Raw genomic sequence first — 25,710 nt, 5'->3', positions numbered from 1 at the left:
TGTTTACGAAAATGAACATTTAAACATTTAAACATATAAACATTTAAACTTTTAAAATTGTAAAATTATAAAATTGTAAAAATTATAAATTAAAAACTAAAAAAAAAATTTTCCCTTTTTCTGTTTTTCTTTTTTTTTATTATTACCATTTTTAGCTGTGTATATTATAAAAATAAATACGCATGTGAATGGTTCCAATTCTAATCTATTCTATTCTATTTTTATTTTTATTTTCATTTTTATTATCATTTTAATTTTTTAATTAATTCATATTGTTAAGCGTACTTGTGCATACAATATATAACGCAATATAAAGCAATTAAAAAGAAATATTGTATTACAGTTTGATATAATATAAGATGATACAATGGAATATAAAACAATACAATAAAATACATTCTAATACATGTACAATCATATTCTTTTATCAATCTTTTTAATTATATATTTTATATTTTTTCATTTTTGTAAAAAAAAAATTAGGAGTTTGTAGATTAGCCCTTTTCCATTCATTCATTTCGATATTATTTTCTGTACTTTTACAATATAATAAATTAAAAAAAAATATATATATTTTATTTATACCCCTTAAAAGGGTGAACATGTTATTTATTCTGTGTAATTGGGATATTAATCTTTAAGTTTACTTGTATTTTTTTTTTTTTTTTTTTAATACTAGTTAATAGGAATAATTAGAAAAACAAAAATAGGGTAACAACAATAGAGAATATCAAGATTAGAACAAGAACATAATGTTCTTAAGTCATTAATGCAACTCAATATTAATGTCACAACAATTTTAACATTATATATAATATAAATATTTATATTTATATTTAAATCCTTATTTGGAAGTAGTCCCTATTTATTCATAATGGAAGAAACCACTATAGGGGTTTTATCTCTACAAGGGGATTTTCAGCCACACATAAAACACTTTCTTAAATTGGAGGAACCCTCACTGAAGATTAAGGAAGTAGAATACTACATGTGCACTTATATACATACAGATATGTGGACGTACATACATACATATATGCGGATATACATACATATGGGCACAGATAAATATTTATCCATAATGGTACAAATATATGTACATTTGAGTGTGCAATTTTTTAATAGTGCGTACATGTAAAAATATAAGAAAATAAAATCATCTGCTTTTGAAATTTTGAAGGTTAGAGATAAATCAGATTTAAGCTTGTGTGATGGTTTAGTAATACCAGGGGGAGAATCTACCACATTAAGAAAATGCTTTTCCTATGATAATGATTCCTTATATAACGTAAAAAAATGCAACATACACATATTCTGTTAAATTTAAAATATATAGACACTGTACCAAGTGCAAAATGATTTTTTTTTTTTTTTTTATTTATTTGTTTGTTTATATATTTTTTTACTTATTTGTTTGTTTATATATTTTTTTACTTATTTGTTTGTTTATATATTTTTTTACTTATTTGTTTGTTTATATATTTTTTTACTTATTTGTTTGTTTATATATTTTTTTACTTATTTGTTTGTTTATATATTTATTTATTTATTTGTGTATATATTTTATTCTTTTTTTCTGAATTAAATTATGTCGTAGGCTTTGAAAAACTTCATACATGTTGAGAAAAAGCCAACTTGGGGAACATGTGCAGGTAAAAATAAATAGAAAGGATAATGTAACGGAAAAAGTAATTAATGTATATATATATTTATATATCTATGCGCACATATAACTTGTTAAGCACAGAATGAGTTTCTTTCTGATCCTGTACAAAGGGCCTTAATTATCATTAGTTCACTTGTTTTTTATTTCATATAGGATGCATTCTTTTGTCAAAAAATGTCGAAAACAACGAAATGTACAATGCATATGGAAATAATTTTTCATTGGGGGGACTGGACATAACCATTAGTAGAAATTACTATGGTTCTCAAGTTAAAATAAAAATTATTAATACACATTTGTTTTATATTTTTTTTATATCTTTTTATATTTTTATATATATTTTTTATTTTTTGTTAACTTCACCAAGAATGAAAAATTTGAACATTTATTTATTTTTCCTTGTACCTTTACCCTTTTAGAATGATAGCTTTATATGCTCCTTAAATATAAATTCACAAAATAGCGTTTTCAAAAAAAATTTAAGGGCAGCTTGTATACGAGCCCCATATATAAAAGGAATATTATCAGACAATGTATTTTTATTTAAAAAAAGGAAAAAAGAAAAGAAAAAAGAAAAAAGAGAAACTTATTATACACCAAAACAAAGATTAATCACCTACGTGTCTACTGCATGTATGTATGTATATATTCTTTTTACTAATTAAAATTTTCTTTTTAATTTTTTCCAAGGTTGAAACTCTTGCAACTTTTTCACACGAACCTTATGGCACTAATATTATAGCAGGTAAAATTCTGAACATCTTGTAAACACCTTACGCATATTTGTTTATTCTTAGCTTTTGCAAAAGTCATTCGGACTTTATTTATAAATACATATGTATATAAATATACATACATATACATTTATATATACATATACATTTATATATACATATACATTTATATATACATATACATTTATACATACATATACATTTATATATACATATACTTTTATATATACATATACTTTTATATATACATATACTTTTATATATACATATACTTTTATATATACATATACTTTTATATATATATATACTTTTATATATACATATACTTTTATATATACATATACTTTTATATATACATATACATTTATTTGTACATATACATTTATATATACATATATATTTATATATACATATATATTTATAACAAAAATATACTGTTTTTTTTCTCTTTCTTCTTCTTTTATTTTGTTTATAGCGGTTGAACAGAACAATTGTATAGGAACCGTTTTTCACCCGGAATTAATGCCGTATATTTGTTTTCATCAATATTTTTTTGAGAAAGTTAAATATAATAAAAAACATTTAAAGTAATATAAAAATATAATGTTGTAGAGAATTTTTATGTATAAATATTTTTTTTTTTTTTAAATTCTGAGAGCTATAGTGAACCGTTTTCCTACTGTTTTTGCATTTATATATAATGTACTAATTACACAACTTGAATTTGTGGGTTTCAATATTTTTTACCTTTATGGGTATTATATTATATGTAAATAAAAAAGGTTTTTAGGTAAAGTAATAATATCACAATCTCTACATTTTACTTGATGTTTCACTTTATTTTTCATTTTACATTACAATTTTATAGCATTAATAAATATATATTCATATAATACATATATATGTATATGTATAAATATATTTTTTAAATTTTAATCAGTACTACATATATTTTATTTTTTGTATTTAAACTATTTTTTAAACTATATGAACACACCTAGTAATCATTTTAGTTTAACTATATAACCTTTTATTCTTTTTTTTTTTAATTATACACTTTAAAAGATTAAATTTTTTTCCCTTTCTAGCTAAAATCTATATAAAAATTATTAACTGTTAATAAAAAGATTTTAAATTTAAAAAAATTTTTTTTTTAAGCAAGTTAATACATTTATTATATAGATAGTATTATTACATATGCGGATGTTTCATTTTTACTAGCCTATCAACAATTTTACATACACAAGAATTATTTGTTATGTATATATATATATATATATATATATATATTTATTACCTATAAATTTAACTAAAGGAAATATAGAATTTTAAAGGAATAAAATATACTGTTATATATTTATTATTACATTTATAGTGTGTACAGTTTTGTAATATTTCCCTATTGCAATATATAATATTATGTATATTTATGAACAAATCATTTTTTTTTTTTTTTTTTTTTACATTTTTAATGTCAATTTTTTTAAACAGTCTGGAGCGTTTATATTTTTTTTTTCTTTGTGAAATTACAAAATTGTTGTAACTAATAATAATTGAAGAAACAAAGGATATTATAAAAATGAAGAAAATAATGTATATTATGCATTTATATGTACATATTTAGTAAACATAAATATATATATGTTTTAAAGCTTCTAAAATTTTTATTTGTTGATAATTTTATTTGTTATATATGTATAATATATAAAATATATATATATACTGTGTATATTTAGATATATATGAAATTTTAAAATATTGATTATATATGTTAATACAAACGAATTAATGTATTTTGAATTTTTTTTAATACACTTTTTGTATAAATTTATTGTTTATATGACTATACTTTTATATGTATGTAATATATATATATATATACATACCACTTATACGCGTGTACATCTGTTTTTTTTTTTAACATAATTGTAGAAAAATATACCAATAGAGTTTTTGTCATATAAACGTTTTTTTTATGCAAACGTATAAACTTTAGTTAATAATAAGCAAAGCAAGCACGGGGTGAAAAAAAATTATAGAATAAAACAGTAAAACAGTAAAACAGGAATAAAACAGCAAAACAGTAAAACAGGAATAAAACAGCAAAACAGTAAAACAGGAATAAAACAGCAAAACAGTAAAACAGGAAATAAAACATAAAAACAGCAAAACAATAAAACAATGCATTGTTATATATATTTTTTTAATTTAGCTACATATGCATATAGGAGTTTATATGTATATGCAATTTTTAATTTTTATATATATCAATTTTATATATCAAAAGTATGAAACAGAAGACATTTTTAAAAAATAAGATAAAATGAAACTTACTGTACATCTTATAATTTGAATTTGTGTAAACGTATTTACACTATGCATGCGTATATATATATATATATATATCTTTAACATAGGATTTGACTTTATATGATTTTACTTAATTTTATTTTCATTTTTTCGTTTTTTCATTTTTTTTCATTTTTTCGTATTTTCGTTTTTTCATTTTTTCATTTTTTCGTATTTTCATTTTTTCGTATTTTCATTTTTTCATTTTTTCATTTTTTCATTTTTTCATTTTTTCGTTTTTTCGTTTTTTCGTTTTTTGTATTTTTTCTTTTTTTTTTTTTTATCGTTCTATGAATTGTTAAAATTTGTTTTATGCATAGAAAGATAAATTTATTAATAAAGGGTTAATATAAAAATTAGGAGATGTAATATACGTAACTATAAATGATAATAGAAATGACAAGATGAAATGAAAGAAAAAAATTCATCTTATAGAAGTGAATCTATATTCTCCGCAAATAGGAACCCATTTGAGATGCTTGAAACAATTGATGATGCAAAGGAAGCAAAAAGAAGTGCTAATTTTTTTAACAACAATAAAAATATTCTTTTAAATTTATTTAGCAGTTCAAATAATGAGAACAATGTTGATAGTTTATTATTTAAAAAAAAAAACATAAAGAATATTAATGCTGCAAAAACAAAACAGAAAGAATGTAAGAATAAGGAGACGGATGAACAAATACAAGAAGTAGATAATAGGAAAAAAAATGATAATACAAATTGTGAGAAAAAAAAATGGATAAGAAATTTCTGCTGGTTCTGTTCATTGAATTTGTTAGACGAAATTTTAGAAAAGGAAATTTATAAAGAAAAGATACATGAGCATGTATATGATTTGATATATGATGAAAATACGTATTTTGATACCAGTTCAACGATGAGTGCTCCATACGAGTTTGTAAGGTTTATGCTAGCACAGCTGGACTACAATAATTTACATGATATTAAAATAAAAAATACAATTAAAGAAGAAAAATACTTGTTTAAAAAATTTTGTAAAAAATATAAATATAACAAAAAATATCATAAATTAAGAGATGTCTCTTATTCTAGTAATTCTAGTAGTAGTGCAAGTGTAAAAAGTGATCATACATTAATTAATGAAAAGAGAAGTATAAATATACATTATAGTAATTATCTAAATATAAGAAAAGAGTTGTTTAATAGCGATAATGAATATGAAAATAATAGTCAAAAAAATAATGAGAGTAAAAGAAAAACATTCTATGATAGTAATAATTTGGGAAATTGTGATAGTAGTGATTTATTTTATTACAAAAATGTAGCATCATCAGATGACATGAGTAATAATAACAATTCTTTTGAAACCATTTCGTTGGATGACGAAAGAGGTAAAAAAAAAGAAGACCTCTGTTCGGAAGGGATTAATGCAAAGGACGTTTCGAAACATCAAAATAGCAACAGAATCGATGTGAGTGGTAACAACATCGGTGCGAGTGCTAGAAATATTAACGGGAGTGGTAACAACATTAGTGGGAGTAATAATGAAACATTTCTATCCAATAGCAATTCAAATATAAGGAATAAACGCAAATGTAGTGAATACAGATTTAAAAGATTGAATGAACCTGCTTTACCTTTACATAACCTGTTAAAAAACGAAGAGGAGGAGAAAGGAGGGAAAGGAGCAAAAATGATGAAGATTAGTAGGTGCAATAATAATAATAATATCGCCTATGGAAAGTTACAGTGTTATGATTATAATAACATGCAGTATAATAAGCCATATAATATGCCATATAATATGCCATATAATATGCCATATAATATGCGGTGTAATATACAGTATAGCGAAAAGGGAAAGAGAGGGAGAAATGAAAATACCAGCAAAAAGGGGAATGATCTTTTCAATGGGGAAAATAAAAATTTTTCGAGCAGTAACAATAGCAAAAATAATGGCAACAATAATAGTTGTAGCAATAAAAATGACCGTGGGCAAACGAATAATAGTGGGAACAATAATAAGATGATTATTAATAACTATTATGACTATTATAACGATGGTAATAATTATAATATGCTTATCGGTGGAAACTACCATAATGATAGCAGTTACTATGACATTAGTAATTCTTATAATAATAGTAATTACTGTAACAGTAGCAATCACCGTAACAATAGCATTCGCTGTAACAATAGAAGTTGTTACAACAAAAATAGTCGTTGTAAGTATGCAGCGAGCTACCACCACGTAAGAAGGAGTTATTCACTTAATATACAGTGGAGCGAGAAGTGGAACTCCATGAGGAATAGCAAAAAATATAATGAAGTGAACGATTGTCAAAATAGTTGTGTAGAAATAGGTAGTACGTTAAATGATAATATATGTAATACAAATGTAAGCAGTGAAAAGGTTCTTGATGAGCAAAAGAATAATTCAAGTACTTACAATGAAAGGGTATATAATAAATATAAAAACAATTTGAATTATATAAAGAAATTTTATTACATAGATGAAACACAAAAAAAACCATTCCCATTATGTTTATATGATATTATAAAAGCATTTGGTACAATAAGGCAATGTTCACGTTGTTACTGTTTCTTTAATTCTATATCATGTCACTGTCTCGAATGTAAAAAGAAATATAATATGACTTTAAAAAACCCGCACTATTTTATATTTCAACATGGATTAACTGCAAGTGTGCTAGATTTTCAAAATATTATAAATCCATTATTAACAAAATATCCACATTTATTTATTTATATAACATATAGTAATCAGAGCCACACATTTGAAGGTGTAGATGTCGGAACAGAAAGGATATGTACTGAATTAAAATGCTTATTTAAAATAATAAATGATAAAATAAACATATCTATGATTGGACATTCTTTAGGAGGAATATTAAATAGATCTGTTTTAATAAATTTATATAGAAAAAAAGTATTCAAAAAAAAAAAGTTAATAAATTTTATAACTTTTGCCTGTCCACATATAGGTGTTCATGAAAATATGGCAATTATGAATGCACTCTCTGTGTATTTATGTGCACATACTATTGATGATTTAAATAATCAGACTACACTTTTATTAAAAATAGCTAATATTGAAAGTATAAATATTTTAAAAAAATTTGAAAATATTATCTTTTATGGTAATACACAATCAGATTGGCTAGTTGGTATAAGGACATCTCTAATTTTACCTTATACTTTATTTAGTGAAGAACTTATTTTATTTATAATAGAGCAAGGAAGAAATGTGCCTGAAATTCCTATTAACATTTTTTCTGTTGTTCATTTATATATGAGAAAGAAAAAGCTACTTTTTTTTTATTTTTATCAAGATTTAAAAAATCCAAATTATGTGTTAAATAGGAGAAAGGAACAAAGCAAGTTTTTAGATCAAATGTTACAAACTATTATATCATCAAGTAAATTATTATCATGTTCACAGAAAAAAAAGTTCAATATCTTTATGAATTATTATAGTAACTCTGATACGAGAAGAATGGACGTTCAGAATAAAAAAAAGAAAAGTGTATCCATTGTAGGCAGTAGTGCCAGTAGTAACGACAACACTAATGATAACAGTATTAATAGTAATAATAATAGTAACAATGGTAGTAATATTAGTCATATTAGTAGTAATAACAACAATAGTAATATTAGTAGTAATAGCAATAGTAATAATAATAATTGTAACAACAGTAGTAATAATAACAATAATAATAGTTGTAACAACAGTAGTATTAATTTGTCAAAAAATAGAGACCCACTTTGCAAAAATGCCGCCACAACTGACCATTTATTGTATGATAAGAAAAACTGTAATGACAAAATCTTTTTAAATGTTTCGTATAGTGGTAATAGTAAGATCAGTTTAGTAGATGCACACGATGATAAATTGCATTCGAGCGATTTGAAGTCTGATGTATCTGTAGTTAATTTTAGTCAAAATGATAACCCAAAGGAAGAACAGGAGGAGGTGAAGAAGAAGGAGAAGAAGAAGGAGGAGGAAAAGAAGGAAGTGGAAGGAGTAGGTGAAAAAGTGCCCATCAGTGGTAGCAACAACATTTGTGACCACTATAGGTTTTCAGAAAACTCCCAAATGGATAACAGTGATAAGAGGGATAGTAGGGGAATTAGCGCTTTTGGGAATAGCGGCATGGATAATAGCAGGATAAATTGCGGAAGGAATAATAGTGGTAACGATAGTGGAGGAAGTGCTAGTGGTAATGGTTTCAGTGGTGGGGGAAACAAGTGGACACTGTTCAAAGCACGGAACTTTGAAGAGATATTTTCAAAAAAAAAAAAAAGCGATAATAATAATACCTCTATATGCACCAATAAAAATGTATCCTGCAAGGATAAGGAAAACAAAATATATTATTATGAAAAGTATCTTAACATACCAGATAATTATAAAATAGTAAGAAGCTCTAAAGTACCGGAGAATGTGAATTTGTACAATAATGAAAAAGTCAAGAATTTTGAAAGAACGTATTATGGCAGGGGGAGCGATGAAAATTTGCAGAGTGGTGCATGTGCGAAGGGTGATAATGCTAATGGCTCTACAAATGTAAAAGAGGATACTGTGAACAGACGGGATAAAGTGAGCAGCAATAGTATTGGAAGTGGTAGAGGCAATGGCTGTGATAACACTAGTGAAGTAGTGAGTAAAGGAGCTGACTCGATTAAGCAGGAAAACAAGAAGAAAAAAATGTGTGACTACAAATATTTTGAAAAGTTATTCTTTGAATGCCTAAAGACGAAGATAATAAATGATATAAAAACGTTAGACAACAATTTGAAAAAAAAAAAAAAAAAAAAATTGAACCCAGCAAATTATTTTCGCTCCAAAATACTATTAACGCTATAAGAAATTATAGTTTTTTGTATTCTTCGAAAAATAATAAAAACGGGAAAAACATATCCAATCATAATGGCACGACTGCGGCGGCAACAGCGGTGAGTACCACGAACAGCACTAGTGACAAAAGGGATCAAGAAAATATGGGGAAAAGTTTACTAGGAGGAAGTAAAGCGAAAAATGAAGTTAGCAGTGAAAATGAAAAGAGGATGGATATTTATTCAAATGAAAACAACAAATATGAGAAGAGGGGAGACGAAAAGAGGAAGGACGAAAAGCGAAAGATTGAAAAATGCAAAGATGAAAATTACACATTTCAGTTGTGTCATGCAAAAAGTGAAGAGTATGATTATATTAGTGAATTTTTCTGTACATCATCAGATGACAACTATGAGAGTGATGGAAGCAATCGAGAAATGTTAAACGAAGACGTGTCAACAAGTAAGGAACACTGTAACAATCATGAGGCAAATAGTAATGCAGCAAATGGGAAGTTTATACATAATAGGAGGAACGTATATTGTAATGATATCCCGATGAAAAAAAAAATGAAAAGAAATAATCTACTAAAAGGTATAACAAAAGCGGATAAGAAAAAATATAAAGAAATATTATTTCATATATATACCATATCGAATGAGCAGCTGATAGAAAAGTTTTTTAAAAATCCGGAACTTCTCTATTATGAAGTATTATTTTATTGTTTAAACCAATTGCCAATTCAAAGGTACTGTATTTCACTTCCATTATATTCAAATGCACATGTCCAAATTATCGCACATCCTCGACTGTGTTCAGAAGAATCAGCTTCAGTGAAGCATTTCCTCGAGCATTTGATACTTTAAATTATTTTTTTAAAAAGGGCACTGACGTTATTCAAGTTTCCTCTGTTTGCCGTTATCACATCGTATTATACTGTACTACGTTTTGCTACATTTTATTATGGTATATTACGGCACATTACAGTATATTATATTATTATATATTATATAATGTATTTTAATTTGTTTTATTTATTTATTTATTTATTTATTTTATTATATTTTTTTTTTTTTTTGTTTCTTCACAGTTTTGTTATTCATGTTAGCATGGAAATATATATGTATATACATACATATATGTATTTAGAGTAGTGCATATGAACGTATATGTATAACATGCGTGCTATATATGTATTTTTTTTTAATTTTTTATTTCCCAGTTTGATTTCTTTTACGTATTTTTGTTACTTCAATTTATGACACTTTAGCGCTGTGCTATGAATATAATATGTTAATATAATATGATAAAATAGTATGATAAATTATATGTTATTATGTGTTATTATATGTTATTATGTGTTATTATATGTTATTATGTGTTATTATGTGTTATTATGTGTTATTATGTGTTATTATGTGTTATTATGTGTTATTATGTGTTATTATGTGTTATTATATGTTATTATATGACATGATATTATTTCATTTTTTTTTATATTTTTTTTCCCTTCTTGTTTTCAATTTTTTTAATGTCACATCGTATATGTTACGTATATATATAATTTATATATAATGAACGTATTTGAAAATATCTTTTTTTAATTTATATTATCATTTTTAAATACGTTCCCCTTCACTTATTATATTTATATACTGAGAAATTTGTGCGTAAACGTACGTGTATTGCAAGTATATGTATGTGTGTATATGTATGAATGGATGTATATACATATATATAGTACGTATGTATGTATGATGTACATATTTCTATTTAAGTATATTTATGTAAATAGGCAATAATGCTACTGTTTTAAAATATGTTTATACGGTATTGCTAAACGTGTATTTTTTTTAAATTAGTGAATTTCCTTCTTTCCCATTTTGCATTTTAGACTTTTACCATTTTTGATCTATTTGTATTATTTATATGATTGTTTTGATACATTACAGTTTACCCATATGTTCATCTATCCCATTTCTTATATCTGTTATTTTAAAATTTTTTTATTTTTGTGCAGTTTATTACTTCTAGGGGAAGCCTATAAAACTACGTACTTTTTCCGTTAGTTTGATAATATATACCTACGTTTATGTCCATACGTATTACATACATACGTACTAGCTTAATACATATGTATGTACATATATATATATATATATATATATATATACATATATGTAAACATATATATACTTTTATACGCGTACAATTCGTTTGTATGCACTTTGATGCACTCGCACAGGTATGGTAAACTTTTAAAAAATTTCAAAAAAAATTAATATGAGAAACCTTCAATAACATTTCAAGGGTACGCGTTTGTGTTACCTCCGTTTTTAATATATTTATGTATGTATGTGTATATATGTATATATGTATATATGTATATATATATATATATATATATATATATATATATATATATATTATATATATATATATATATATATATACACATATACACATATACACATATACACATATACACATACACACATATACACATACACACATATACACATATACACATATACACATATACACATACATACGTACCATCGATTTTGCTACAATAAAAAGCATAAAAATAAATATATACTATTTTGGAGTTATACTACTATATATATATATATATATATACATATATACAAAATGAGTGTTTATGAAAAAAAAAAAAAAAAAAAAAAATGTTTCTATTTTAAAATATATAATTAAGTAATAATGTCTCGTATTACAGTTTTCTTCATAAGCATTTTTCTTGTTCTATCTACATTTGTTCAAAAAGTTAAACCATTTGAAGGTAGTTGAATTTTGCTTTAAAAATGTATGCATTGGAGCTGCTGCACTGACAAGAGTTATACTCCTACGCATATGCATGTGATTGCGCATATACACATATGTGAATATAAACACATATATGTGTACGTGTATATATATATATATATATATATATGTGCATTTCACCATTTCTAATAATGAAAAAAATACTTCTTCTTTGCAGCAAAAAATGGGTCGATAAAATTTTCCTTTCTTGAGGCGGTAGCAAAAGGGAAGGGGGGTGATAACAATTCACAAGAAACCTTACAATCAAATGATCAAATAATTAATGCTAGACCATTACAGGAAAATACAGTCGAAACGTTAGAAGTTCCTGCAGGACAAGGTGAAAATAATGCAGAGAAGTCTAACACAATAAATCAAAATATTAGTAATGGTACCCACGATGGTAGCACAGCTGGTAGCGCTAATAATAATGGAGAGGGAAACGGGGTAAAGCATAGGCTGAGTGAGGATAACAACACAAGTGAATATGCTCATGAGAAGGGTTACCACACTGATGATATGGACACTACTAATGAAAACAAAATCAGCGGACATAAAGAGGAAAAAGCGCAGAATGTGCATAAGCAATCAGACAGCAATAATGAAGGGGGTCATAATGAAGCTGACCATGGTCAGGACAAAAATTCAAATGGTAAACATAATAATGATCATAGTGATATAACAAACAATAATCACATAGATGAAACTAATGGAAATATAAACCATTATAATCAGAATGGTTTAAATAATAATTTACACGGTCATACTATTTCTCATAATGAAGACGCGAAAGAGGACATACAGGGAGATCACAATACTGCTGCGCAATACAAAGAACATAACAGTAACAACAATAACAACAATACAGATGAAAATACAGGTGCAGAAGCTAACCATACCACTGTGCCAATCGTAGAGGAGCCAGACGAAGAGGATGCACATAACAAAGAAAACAACAATAATGCAGTTGTTCCTGTAGCTAACATTGGAGCAGCACTACCTGATCAAGGTGGTTCTACCACCTCCGAACATATGGAGCGAAACGACAATGAACATACGCATAGTAATAATAATTCCAGCGTTCCGGGAAATACAGAAATGGCTCTAGAACCTGTACATGGTCATAAACATACTACCCAGGAGGTCAACGAGCATGATGCAAATGTATCGAACAAGCCAAAGGTCGAACATGGTGAGGGTGAAACACGGGGAACGGATGATGCATATGATGATAACAGCAATAATGTCATATATGGTAGTTTGCATCAGAACGCGGATTTGATCGGATTTGAATCGTTTAAGGGAAAAAAATTGCATATTTCGTTGAGGGAACGAATGATATTAGAGATTATGGATGCAGCAAAGGAAGGAATAGATGGATTGTTAAAGTTAAAAACAAGTAAAAATTGTGGAAAAATATTTGAAGAAGCATTAGAAAGATTAAAAATTAATTCACGAGAAATTAGTTCAATTAAGAATACCATTTCACTTGAAATGTATGATAAAATATTATCAACACTTTTTAAAATATTAACAGAATTATCCTATTATGAAGACCCTAGTTTTTATGAGTCTCTAAATATTAATAAGTCCATTTTGGATCAATCGTTAAAAGAATTAAAAATTCAAATGTTCAAAAAAATAGGTGTTCCATATACTAAGTTACCTCCTATATTGAAAAAGAAGTCAGAATCATGTGCTGTAAAGGATTTTATTATAAGTATAACATCCAAAGAGTTAGCTCAACGTATGGCTATGATGTTTGCAAAGTGGTTATCCCCTGAGGAATATGGATCAGTAGTAGATTTTGAAAAAAATATTGAAATAAATTTTTTATGTGCAGGTGCTTCTATTTTATTACAGCATTGGAAATATTATCAAAATTTGTTAGGATTCGAAATAGACAATGAACATGCATTTTTAGGACTGATTGATGAACTATTAGTGTTAGACAAGATGTATAATAAAAACGAAAATTATGCCAAAGAAATGAAAAAAATTAAAAAATCCAAAGTATTTACCTATTGTACAAAAATAATGAGAATTGGTGGAAATATTGCATCAGTACCATTTAATCATGAAAATGTTAAAAAACCGAGCTCTTCAATAATTGGCTCCTTAGGAAATTTGGTTAAAGCACATATAAGTTCTTACCATGTAGCCATAGCTCAAAGAATAAATTCTTATTTTGTTTATACTGAAAAAAAAAGCAAAAAAATAAGTCCTCTGAAGGTTATATCTGTATGTACCCTATTACATTTGACTGATATGTTACACAGGTGCTCCGATGAACATAAACATACCATTTTGGATTTTCATAATTTACAGTTAAATATACTAAATATGGAGGGTAAGAAGGTCCTAGAACCCCTTGTTCGGTTAAGCTATCTATCAGAGGAGAAACATCTTGCCCTCAAGGAAATGTGCAATCCGCACAATGCCTTAGTTGGTACTGTTCAATGTAGTGTGCTCGTATAGTGCACATGTGTATGTGTGTATATGCGTTCGTATTAGTGTATTTGTGTGTACATTTTTGTACGTATTTCATCCCGATATAGCTATCTCTGTTCATAACGAAAGAGCCACATTTTTTTAGACGTGCACTGTGCGATGTTATATATGCGTATGAACGCGTTCATGAGCAGGACATCCAACATGAGTTCCCTCATTTTTTTTTTTTTTCTTTTTTTTTTCCCTTTTAATATCTTTACTTTTCTTTTTTTTTTTCTTGCCCCCTTTGCAGCTGAAACGTTGTCCAAGCTGCTAGTTCTTCTGTCGACTGAGTCGCATGGATTGCTGGCAAACGAGGTAGAAAAGAGAGCATTCGATGAAGATTTCATTAAACAAGAACTAAAAAATATAAGTGACAGTGAAAGCAATGTTAGAGATGCTGGAGAGGAAGAAGTTGAGAATGTTATTTTTGAGGATTTGTAAGAAAAATGATGTGGAATTGAACCTGACGAGATCAACGAAACTAATGGAAGTCAAATTATCTTGTATTATGAAAGTGAACATTAGTTTCATTCATACATATTCAAGTAAAAATGAAAAAGGACAAATCATAACGAATTTTAATATTATGTCGATTGTATATTGGGGAAATGGGGGTGGGAGTATGGATAGTTCCCCAAATTTTGTTATGAAGCGTTATTATTATTTTTTTTTTAATTTCCAAATATATACATGAACATAATACCACATATATATGAATGTCTACCATTAGTATATTAGTTTCTGTGAATAAAGAGGTCTGTATAATTTATAAATGTTTACAAAACACACAGCAGCTAGACATACGTTACGATGGTTATAACTATTATAATGATTTCACATTTGCGCTTGTCACACTCGTTCGTAAAGTGTATCTTGTTTTTAACAAAGTTTAATCATTTATTACTCATTTGGTTATTTCGTCTCTTTTTCGTTAATTTTTTTTTTTTTTTTTTGTTCTTTGTCTATTTTAATTTAGTTTTTAAAATTTATTCCGTAGAATTTTGTAAGCTGCAGCTTTTAGAAATGCTACCATTTTTTTTTTCTGTTTTTTTGTTTTCATAATAATAATAGTGTAACACCGCTAATAATAAACTGTGTTACTCATGTTTACATTGCCTTGTCGGATATCTCCTAGGCCTTTCCCTAATGATTCGTTTGTCAACCAATCACCAATCAATCAGTCATTTGTTTGTTTTTTTTTTATTGTCATATAATATTTTTTAATTATATTTCAAACAAAACAAAAAAAAATGTATAGCACTTGAATGAAGTTTCATCTCTTTGAACTAATATATATTATGTAATGGGTACATGAAAAAACTGCTTAATTACAAAAAGAAAAATGAAAAAAAAAAAAAAAAGGCTTATGTAAAATAAAAAATAAAAATATGTGGAAGCATATAGTACTAATCCCCAATGCAGTCTTAACAGAATCCCCTGATTATTCTTAAATGTAAATATAATTTTAAAAGGGAAAAAATAAAATGATACTTCATTAATATATAAGGTTTCTAACCAAAAAAAGAAAGAGATCAATATTTTATTTATAAAAAAAAATTTTAATACCGTTTTGGAAACGAATAAAAGTTGGGAGAAAGACATAAACGAATATTCGGGCATACATCCATATATATATATATATATACGCATACACAGCGCTAAATATCAATCTGTATAATAAATCTTGAACAGCAGTACAAATATATAAATCAGATATCATCCTCTCCCTTTGGGTTCTCATTAGAGCTAGATAAAAATGAATCGTCCATGTCGATGTTAACAATGTTCATGTATATATCATTCACGGGGTACAGGTAATCTTGACAAGGGTTAAACAAAAAAAAAAGGTGTGTAATCACATATATAAATACGTGTATGTATGTTTGTATGTGTATGTTTACGCAGGCATAGAGAAACACATTATCATCTTTTATATATCGGCAGAAATTTCATTTCATAGTTTTTTTTCTTTTTTCCTTTTTGGTTACTCAACGAGTACAAGTTTTCAGGGTCAAAGGGAAAAAACCACTTCCATTTAAATTCTCCAAATACCTTTCATATGAATTTGTTCAAAAAAAATTATAGGTATCTTTTGTGTTTTCATTTATTTATATTATTTTGCTATTTTGCAATTTTACTACTATGCTACTTTTCCTCTTTGTCATTTGTTGCGTTATCATTTTGTTATTTTTATTTTTTTTCATTTTTTTCTTTCCATTTTTACCATTTTCCAGTTGTTGTAAATACCTAAGTCATATGGATTCTGCGACATATTTTAAGATAAGAAAAAAAAATTAATAAGCAAGCCTAATTTAACATGGCAAATATATCAGTATACCAATATAATAATAAAATAATTTTTTTCTTTTTTTTTTTTTTTTTTTTTTTGGCATACTTTATCTTTATATGAAGATTCTATTACTGTTATATTACGAGATATAAAATATAAGTATTGACAATTCATCTAAAAATAAAAAAAAAAAAAAAAAAAGAAAATTATAATTGAAATGAAAACAATGGGGTGAATAGACATGTCATTTGTTAATATGTATTAATTATTTAATTCCTAAAATGAAAATGATAAAAAAGTTTTTTAGTATTACAAAGATTAAGGCTAACAGTAGTGTCAGAGACGCACAAATAGCTAAGAATGGTGTTAAAGGGATGAAAATTCATGTGCACACATATTTATACGCATGTATGATAGTGCACACATATTTATACGCATGTATGATAGTGTACACATATTTATACGCATGTATGATAGTGCATACATATTTATATGCATGTATGATAGCGTACACATATGAGTTCATGTATGATAGTGTACACATATGAGTTCATGTATATACGTATACATAAATGCCTTTGTCAAAAGAAAGACTTGTGGAAGTAATTTAATAATATGTACTAATCAGAAGAGCAGCATGGTTCATTTTGTCCGTAACCTAATAAACAAAGAAACAATTAATAAAGGCATATACAGATAGACCAAATGAGAATGCAAAATACAAGCCAAAGTTTTTGGTTTGGCAAAGGAGACAGCAAGAAAAATAGTAACATGTATATATATATATATATATATATATATATATATACATATACGCATATATGTACATAAAACCTTTTCTGGTCATTTTTAAAGATATTCTAATAATTTGTACCTTGGTGCCTTCACTTTCATAAAGGGACTTAATAAACTTTGGCGTTATGGTCACAACAATGTAAAGTGTTATAAGTAGGCCATAAAATAAAAACAAAAAAAAAAATTTGAGATTTTTTTCCCCTACACACGTCCCTATCCATGGGCAATGATGATCCATCTTTAATACACATCTCTTGCACGACTATAAGAAATGAACAATAGGGGGTTGAGAGTACAAACATAAAGGTGTGTGCACAAGCAGTAGTGTTGGAGCAAAAAGGCTTATATAGGCGTACTTCAATAAATAAATAAATATATATATATATATATACATATATACATACATACGTACATACGTACATACGTACATACGTACATACGTACATACATACATACATACATACATACTTACGTACATACATACATACATACATACATACTTACGTACATACATACATACATACATACATACATACATACATACATACATTCATACATACATACATATAAACATATACATGCATGTGTGTGTTTGTTGGCGCATAAGCACAAGAATATGCATACACAAAAAAAAAAATTGTACTCTCATGAAGGCTAACCCTGCAGTGGTGAGCCCTCTCGGGCCTAACCAAAAAGTCGCACTTATCACAAACAGTGTATTTATTAGGCGTATAGTTTCTTATCTTTCTTTTTTCTATTTGTATGTTATTCTCCTCTGCGTTTGCTGCAATGTGAGAAATGGAAAAAAGCAAGTACAATGATTTTTAAAAAGGAAAAAAGCGAGAACAATGATTTTTAAAATGAAGGAAAAACACTAGTATAACATTTTTATTTTAAAAAGAAGAGGATAAAAAAATGTCGGAAATAAAAATATACGTTTATAGTTTTTTCATTGAATTATTAAGAAGAAAAAACTGTGCAAAAAAAAAAAAAAAAAAAAAAAAAAAAAAAACCTTCCCACGTATGATCAACATACCCTGGATTGTACAAAGAACATTTTACGAATGACCAATAATAACAAATAAAAAAAGGGATGCTTAACACTATTAGTAGTATTCGGACTGCTTTACTATAATTATTTAAATACTCATTTTGCAAGCAGTCTGCAGACAGGTGAAATAAAAGAAAACAAAAAATTAGTAACAATAGTAGAAGTATTAACAGATCTAACAGAACTGATGAAACTAACAGTACTCACAAATCTAACAGTACTAACAAATCTAACAGTACTCACAAATCTAACAGTACTCACAAATCTAACAGTACTAACAAATCTAACAGTACTAACAATAATAATACTAATTGCGATAGTAATATATTTAAAGTTATGTTTATAGCCATTTTAAGGAAAAAAATATATATTATTGCACATTTAATATATATATATTACTGAATGGAGTCATTTATATTAACTCATTGACTATTACTATTATCATACACACACACACGTATACATATTCAAATGCACACACATTCACATATACACATGTTCACATATTTACATAAATGCGTACTATATCCTTTGCTTACATATGTAACATATATATACAAAAATGCTCAGAATTGAAACAAATAGGAAGGACAACAAACAATTCATGTGGGACGTAACTTAAGGAATGGAAATGGGGGAGTGACCTTTGAAAAAAAAAAAAAAATTAATATACACATGTATATATATATATATATATATATATATGCATATACACAAACATACATACATACATAACATACATATATAACATACGCACATATATAGCATACGCACATATATAGCATACGCACATATATAACATACATACATTACATATATATATGTATAAATTTATACGTGCGTATAAAGTAATAATGGTAGTAACGATGAGGAGAATACATATGACAATGGTCGATGCAAAAAATTTGAATGTTCTACAGAGAGAAAAAAGTTGAATAATCATTTAACTCTTCTTTTCTTTTCTTTTCTTTTTCTGGTAATAATTGTGCACAAGTAGCATCATTTGTATATTTGGACATAAATATGAGAATATTAATTTTTTTTTTCCCCTTTGTAATAACACATTTATTACTTTACGTCAAGTCAAACGCACACGTACACATATATAAACATACATAACGTGCGTATGTTTTATAACATGCACACAGGAAAATTATTCAAAAAATTTAACAGAATACTTATATAGGCTTACAGTTAACCAATTTAAAATTTTATCAGAACAAACACATTTAGGGTTTCCCCTAAGGACTGCAGAATAGGCAAAAAGAAATATATAAAAACAAAAAAATACGAAAACAAAAAAATACGAAAACAAAAAAAATATAACCGGCAAAATATAAACACAAAAAATAATACAACAAAAAAAAAAAAAAAAAAAAAGGTAAGTTCTTTATATCTGTATATTTTAAAACAAAAAGGCATATGTTTTATTTTTTCTTAGATATTTAAAAAACATAATCACATGCTATAGGACACATGTAAATATGACACAATGTTATTCATTTTTTTCTTTTATATTAATTTGCACAGCAGTGGTAGGATAATAAATATAGCAACTACATTTATATATAAATGTAATATATATATAATATATATCTTAATTTTTTCCTTTTCGTTTTTTTCATATTACGCAGTATAGTATAATTGAAGCATCGTAACCACTCGTAAAACGTGAACGTATTTATAAAATATATGTCATTCGACCTGTTTTTAATTCGAAAAAATTGTAAATATAATATATGCAGTTCGATATATTTTACGTTTTTTACGTTTTTTACGTTTTTTACGTTTTTTACGTTTTTTACGTTTTTTACGTTTTTTACGTTTTTTACGTTTTTTACGTTTTTTACATTTTTTACATTTTTTACATTTTTTACATTTTTTACATTTTTTACATTTTTTACATTTTTTACATTTTTTACATTTTTTACATTTTTTACATTTTTTACATTTTTTACGTTTTTTACGTTTTTTATATTTTTTACGTTTTTTACGCATTTTACGCACTTTTTTATTTTAGAATTTTTTTTTTTCTTTATATTGAAAATGCTATAACTTGCCTGTTAAAATGTACACGATATGCAGGTATATACAATTTTAAACAAATATTATATATATATTATATATATATATATATATATATTATTTATTTTTTTGTATATTTAATATTTATATAAAATAATATTTATCCTTCATTGATAAGTATTGTATACTTTTTATTCTTTTCAAGCCTTTAAAAAAGAAAAATTATTTTCAAATTACTCTTCCGCAATATATATTTTTAAAGATTAAAAAAAAAAAAAAAATATAGACTAATACCGTATATACATATTATACATGCCAATTTGTAGAAAATTTTTTATAGGAAATTATTTTTCAGCTACTGTACATTTGTACATGTATATATTTATATGTACATATGATTTAATATATATAATATATATATATATTATATATATATATATGTATGTATATGTATGAGTTACTAACATATATTTCTCCCGTTTTAAACGGATTAAGTATTATGTATGCTTAATATTTTTTTAAAGGGGTGAGGATACTATAAGCCTTTTTTTTTTATTTTTATGACCAACTTTTACGAATTAAAATTGTGTATTCTTTATTCATCATTTTAAATTCTTCTAATCTTATAGAAAGGTTTAAATTATTGCGGATATAATCATAAACTCAGAAATAACGTTTTTATTGTTTTCTATCATACCCCTAACATCTTTACAGGTATATAATATATATATATATATATATATATATATATATATATATATATATTTTTATTTATTTAATTTAATTTTATTATTTTTTTTTTTTTTGTTCCATTATTATACGATAAACTACTCAATGATGGTAGTAGTTTATATTTGTTTTTTGTACCAAAAAAGAAAAATATCTTAAAAAAAAGAAAAGAAAAATTATATTATTATAGAAGACGTTATTTTATTATTTTTTTTTAAACAAATGTTCACACAAATGTGCACATTTTTAAATAATTTAATGGATTCAAAAATAAGCATTTTTATAATTAAAAAGAGTTATTAGTTATATGCAGGTGAAAATGCATTATTTATAATTTTATTTTTCCCTTTTTCCTTTTTTCTTCTCTTCTTATTTCCCTTTTTTTTTTTCTGTTTAAATTATTAATTCGAGTAATAATATGTATATATGTTGTCATTTTTACAATAATTACAAAACTAGGGTAATCTTTTTATACACACACATACATATATATATATATATATATATGTGTACTAAATTAACAGTATAATATCAGAGTGGTATTATACAATTTAAGCGGCCAAGGAGACTATACACATTAACACAAATACATACATATATACATATGAGTAGATGTATATATGTACAAATAGATTTAAACTAATATATAAATGCATATTACAACAGTTGATGATGGAAAATTCAAATTATATAAATAGAGGAAACTTCGATGGAAGATCCCTTAATAAAAGAAATAGAAGAAGAAATAGGAACAAACCAAATAAAGAAGAAAAAATATATATACCAAAAAGTAGTATAACAAGTAATTATGATAGCGGGAGGGCAAATGACTTAACCAGGAAATTGAATGGAGTTAATCTAATGAATGAAAAGATCGAAACGACTACTCATCCAGGAAGTAACAGGGAAAACACAATAGTTTCATCAACAACAGATGGCATTGGTGGAATTGTTAGCAGTGAAAATGTTAGCAGTGAAAATGTTCGCGGTGGTAATGGAAGTGGTGGTAGTAACTGCGGTAGATATAATGGTAGTTTAGTGGTAGACAAGGGTAGCGAAGATGAAAAGGATACAGTTATAAAAACAAATAATTCTCATAATATAATTAACGGACAGGAGGAAAATATAGAAGGTAAAGAAAAAAATTATTTAAATAATGGTGAACTTGTAGAGGAACCATTAGAATTTGAAGAAAAATTAAAAATGTGGAAAGGTACAGTAAATTCAATAAAAGAAAAACGAGAAGACGAAATAAAATTACAACAACAGAGACAACTAAATGTTGAAAACATAAAACTTGCTCATACTTTAAACAAGGAAGAAAAAATATCCGAAAAAATGTATTTAGAGCAATTAAAGAAAGATGAAGAATTAGCAAAACAAATTGAATTAGAATTAAATAAAGATATAAGAAACGAATTGAGTTTAATGGAACAAGAAGACTTTAAACTAGCAACTATTATTCAAAATTCATTTGAGTCTGAACAAAGCACAACTTGTGGGGATGATAATTATAAAAAAAAGTCAAAGACTAAATTGTTTACAGAAAAGCTAAAAAGCTTCTTTAGAAGGAAGTCTTCTGCAAATAATTAGGAAAAAGCCATAGGTGCCTGTGCGTTAGTACATACATACATGCACAGACGCTCATACACATGCATACATACACAAACATATGCATATTTATGTATATGTAGCTCATGTGTGTGTGCAAACAGCAATAAAACAAATTAAAACACTTATAAATCTATTTAATGCACTTATGTGTTTATAATAGTTATCTTTTTTACTATTTGAAAGAGTTCATTCCTTTTAATAATTAAAAGATAATTTTATATATAATTACAAAGACAAAAAAAAAAAAAAAAAAAAAAAAAAAATTAGCATATACAGAGATTAAAACTGATCATATTTTTAATTATATCTTTTTTTGTTTTGAATTGATATGTAGACGTTCGTGTTACAGTATATAAAAATAGCTTTCACATAAAGCTTTTTTTTTTTCCACCTTAAATTCAGTTAAATTTTTAAGATATTTACTTTTAAAATACATTAACATTTTTTAGTTTTATTTTTTCATAAACTTGATAAGGTTTTAATATTTTGGTTTTATACCGTTTCTTATTTTACGGTTAGGAGGTATGTTACTCCGCCGTGATATAAAAAGCTTTTTTTTTTTTTTTTTTGCTTAAGTGTGCACAAGGTTGTGTGCCACATGATTAAAAAAAAGGGTAAAAAAGAGAAACAGAAAAATTTGCACCGTTCAACATGTATATAATATATATATGTATATATGTATATATATAAATATATGTACACATGTACCCAACTCATTAAAGTGACGATTATCTGAACATTAATTAGAAGTAAAATAATGGCTAACTAGTCTTGGTGGAATAAATTATTACCTTACCATGTCAAACGAAACAGTTGAATTAACTTTTATAAAAGCAAAATACAAAAATAAAAACTCATGCTAAAATTTCGGTTTATTTATATACTGCTTGTATGTGCATTTTGTTTATAAACAGATCTTATTCCCCTAGCTCTTTTTTCATGTATTCTTTACGTTAGTATATTTTTTAAAAAATATATATATAAATATATCTATTATGTGTGCATTTTTTTAAGCCTGAACAAATTAACGATAACAGATTGAAATTAGTTTTCTTTTTTTTCTTTTTTTTTTTTTAGATATAAAAAAGAATTTTACTTTAATTAAAACATTCGTGTTTCTGCGTTTTTATAAACTTTTGTATATTCTATCAGTTTTATAAAAAGATAAAAAGCTTTTAATTTTCCAAGATGAATAAACTAGTATGATATAAAAAAAAAAAAAAAAGAAGAGTATATGAAATAATTAAAGATAAAAACTTGTTAATAATTAATTAATATATATTAACAATTCCCTTATTTTTGTTTCTCAGCTCTGGACGATTTTATCAATATTCTTGTTACTTCAAAAGGACCTTGTTAGTGGTGAGAATCCTGAAATTACACATAAAGTAAGAATAGGGAAAAAAATTAAAAGTACCATTTTTTCTATAAATCTAATTAATTAAGCACAGTTTGGGGGACTAAATGAATAGAACAAAATAAAATCTGTAGTAATTCGAATTTATAAGTGTTACTTCTTTTTTTCTGTCTCTTATTTTATTTTATTTTATTTTCCCTTTTTGCTTTTTTTTATCCATAAATATTCATAGTAATTTTTTCACCTTCTAAACTTTACCATGCGTGTTCATATTAATTTTTTCACTTTCTACATCTTACCTTGTATGTTTATAATAGTTTTTTCGCCTAATATATTTTACCTTGTGTATTCATAACAATTTTTTCATTTTTTGCACATTTTTGAATTACGTGGTCATAATTTTTTTGTTTTAATTCAAAATAAATATAGGCATATTTTGATGTAAGCATAAATAATAAGCCAGTTGGGAGAATAACCTTTGGATTATATGGAAAAGTAGTCCCGAAAACTGTTGAAAATTTTGTAAGTATATGTAAAGGTACCGTAGTTAATGGGAAAATGTTGAGTTACACCAACTCCATATTTCATCGCATAATACCAAATTTTATGGCTCAAGGTGGTGATATAACAAATTTTAATGGAACTGGTGGTTTAAGTATATATGGAAATAAATTTGCGGATGAAAATTTTGTTTTAAAACATACTAAAAAAGGAATGCTATCAATGGCAAATGCTGGAAGAAATACAAATGGGAGTCAATTCTTTATTTTATTTGTTCCAACACCATGGCTTGATGGGAGGCATGTTGTTTTTGGTGAAGTAATTGATGGCTTGGATAAGCTAGTTCAAATTGAGGCAGTTGGTAGTGAATCAGGGGAACCATCAAAAAGAGTTTTAATAACAAAATCGGGTGTGTTGTAACGTTATGTATGCATAATATTTATTGTGTGTACATTTGTACA

The 25,710-nt window shown here is 25.8% G+C and overlaps 6 protein-coding genes across 6 annotated transcripts; 5 read left to right on the top strand and 1 right to left on the bottom strand.

Annotated features, from left to right (window-relative positions):
* Positions 1-874: 874 nt before the first annotated feature.
* MKS88_002761 (pyridoxine biosynthesis protein PDX2) lies at positions 875-2,991 on the top strand (the record flags this gene model as incomplete). The annotated part of the gene is made up of 7 exons (XM_067215799.1): positions 875-976; positions 1,181-1,288; positions 1,598-1,652; positions 1,820-1,935; positions 2,086-2,199; positions 2,357-2,411; positions 2,876-2,991. 7 exons carry the CDS (start codon positions 875-877, stop codon positions 2,989-2,991), a joined length of 666 nt encoding a protein of 221 aa, XP_067073342.1.
* A 2,167-nt stretch (positions 2,992-5,158) lies between these two features.
* On the top strand, positions 5,159-10,437 carry MKS88_002760 (serine esterase; the record flags this gene model as incomplete). Its single annotated transcript, XM_067215798.1, has 2 exons — positions 5,159-9,516; positions 9,612-10,437. The coding sequence occupies 2 exons, from the start codon at positions 5,159-5,161 to the stop codon at positions 10,435-10,437; spliced, it is 5,184 nt and encodes a 1,727-aa protein (XP_067073341.1).
* A 1,855-nt stretch (positions 10,438-12,292) lies between these two features.
* Positions 12,293-15,328, top strand: MKS88_002759 (rhoptry neck protein 4; the record flags this gene model as incomplete). The annotated part of the gene is made up of 3 exons (XM_067215797.1): positions 12,293-12,371; positions 12,573-14,843; positions 15,138-15,328. The coding sequence occupies 3 exons, from the start codon at positions 12,293-12,295 to the stop codon at positions 15,326-15,328; spliced, it is 2,541 nt and encodes an 846-aa protein (XP_067073340.1).
* A 1,268-nt stretch (positions 15,329-16,596) lies between these two features.
* On the bottom strand, positions 16,597-20,042 carry MKS88_002758 (palmitoyltransferase DHHC9; the record flags this gene model as incomplete). The annotated part of the gene is made up of 11 exons (XM_067215796.1): positions 16,597-16,706; positions 16,876-16,939; positions 17,112-17,150; positions 17,283-17,351; positions 17,491-17,531; positions 17,799-17,835; positions 18,052-18,234; positions 18,632-18,756; positions 18,986-19,135; positions 19,227-19,330; positions 19,942-20,042. The coding sequence occupies 11 exons, from the start codon at positions 20,040-20,042 to the stop codon at positions 16,597-16,599; spliced, it is 1,023 nt and encodes a 340-aa protein (XP_067073339.1).
* A 2,404-nt stretch (positions 20,043-22,446) lies between these two features.
* MKS88_002757 (uncharacterized protein) lies at positions 22,447-23,370 on the top strand (the record flags this gene model as incomplete). Its single annotated transcript, XM_067215795.1, has 1 exon — positions 22,447-23,370. The coding sequence occupies one exon, from the start codon at positions 22,447-22,449 to the stop codon at positions 23,368-23,370; it is 924 nt and encodes a 307-aa protein (XP_067073338.1).
* Positions 23,371-24,579: 1,209 nt separating this feature from the next.
* On the top strand, positions 24,580-25,669 carry MKS88_002756 (peptidyl-prolyl cis-trans isomerase; the record flags this gene model as incomplete). The annotated part of the gene is made up of 3 exons (XM_067215793.1): positions 24,580-24,591; positions 24,702-24,779; positions 25,178-25,669. 3 exons carry the CDS (start codon positions 24,580-24,582, stop codon positions 25,667-25,669), a joined length of 582 nt encoding a protein of 193 aa, XP_067073337.1.
* Between the last annotated feature and the right edge of the window lie 41 nt (positions 25,670-25,710).

This window comes from Plasmodium brasilianum, chromosome 9 (genome assembly GCF_023973825.1).
Source record: "Plasmodium brasilianum strain Bolivian I chromosome 9, whole genome shotgun sequence".
NCBI lineage: Eukaryota > Apicomplexa > Aconoidasida > Haemosporida > Plasmodiidae > Plasmodium > Plasmodium brasilianum.
This window is presented reverse-complemented; position numbering and strand designations above follow the sequence as displayed.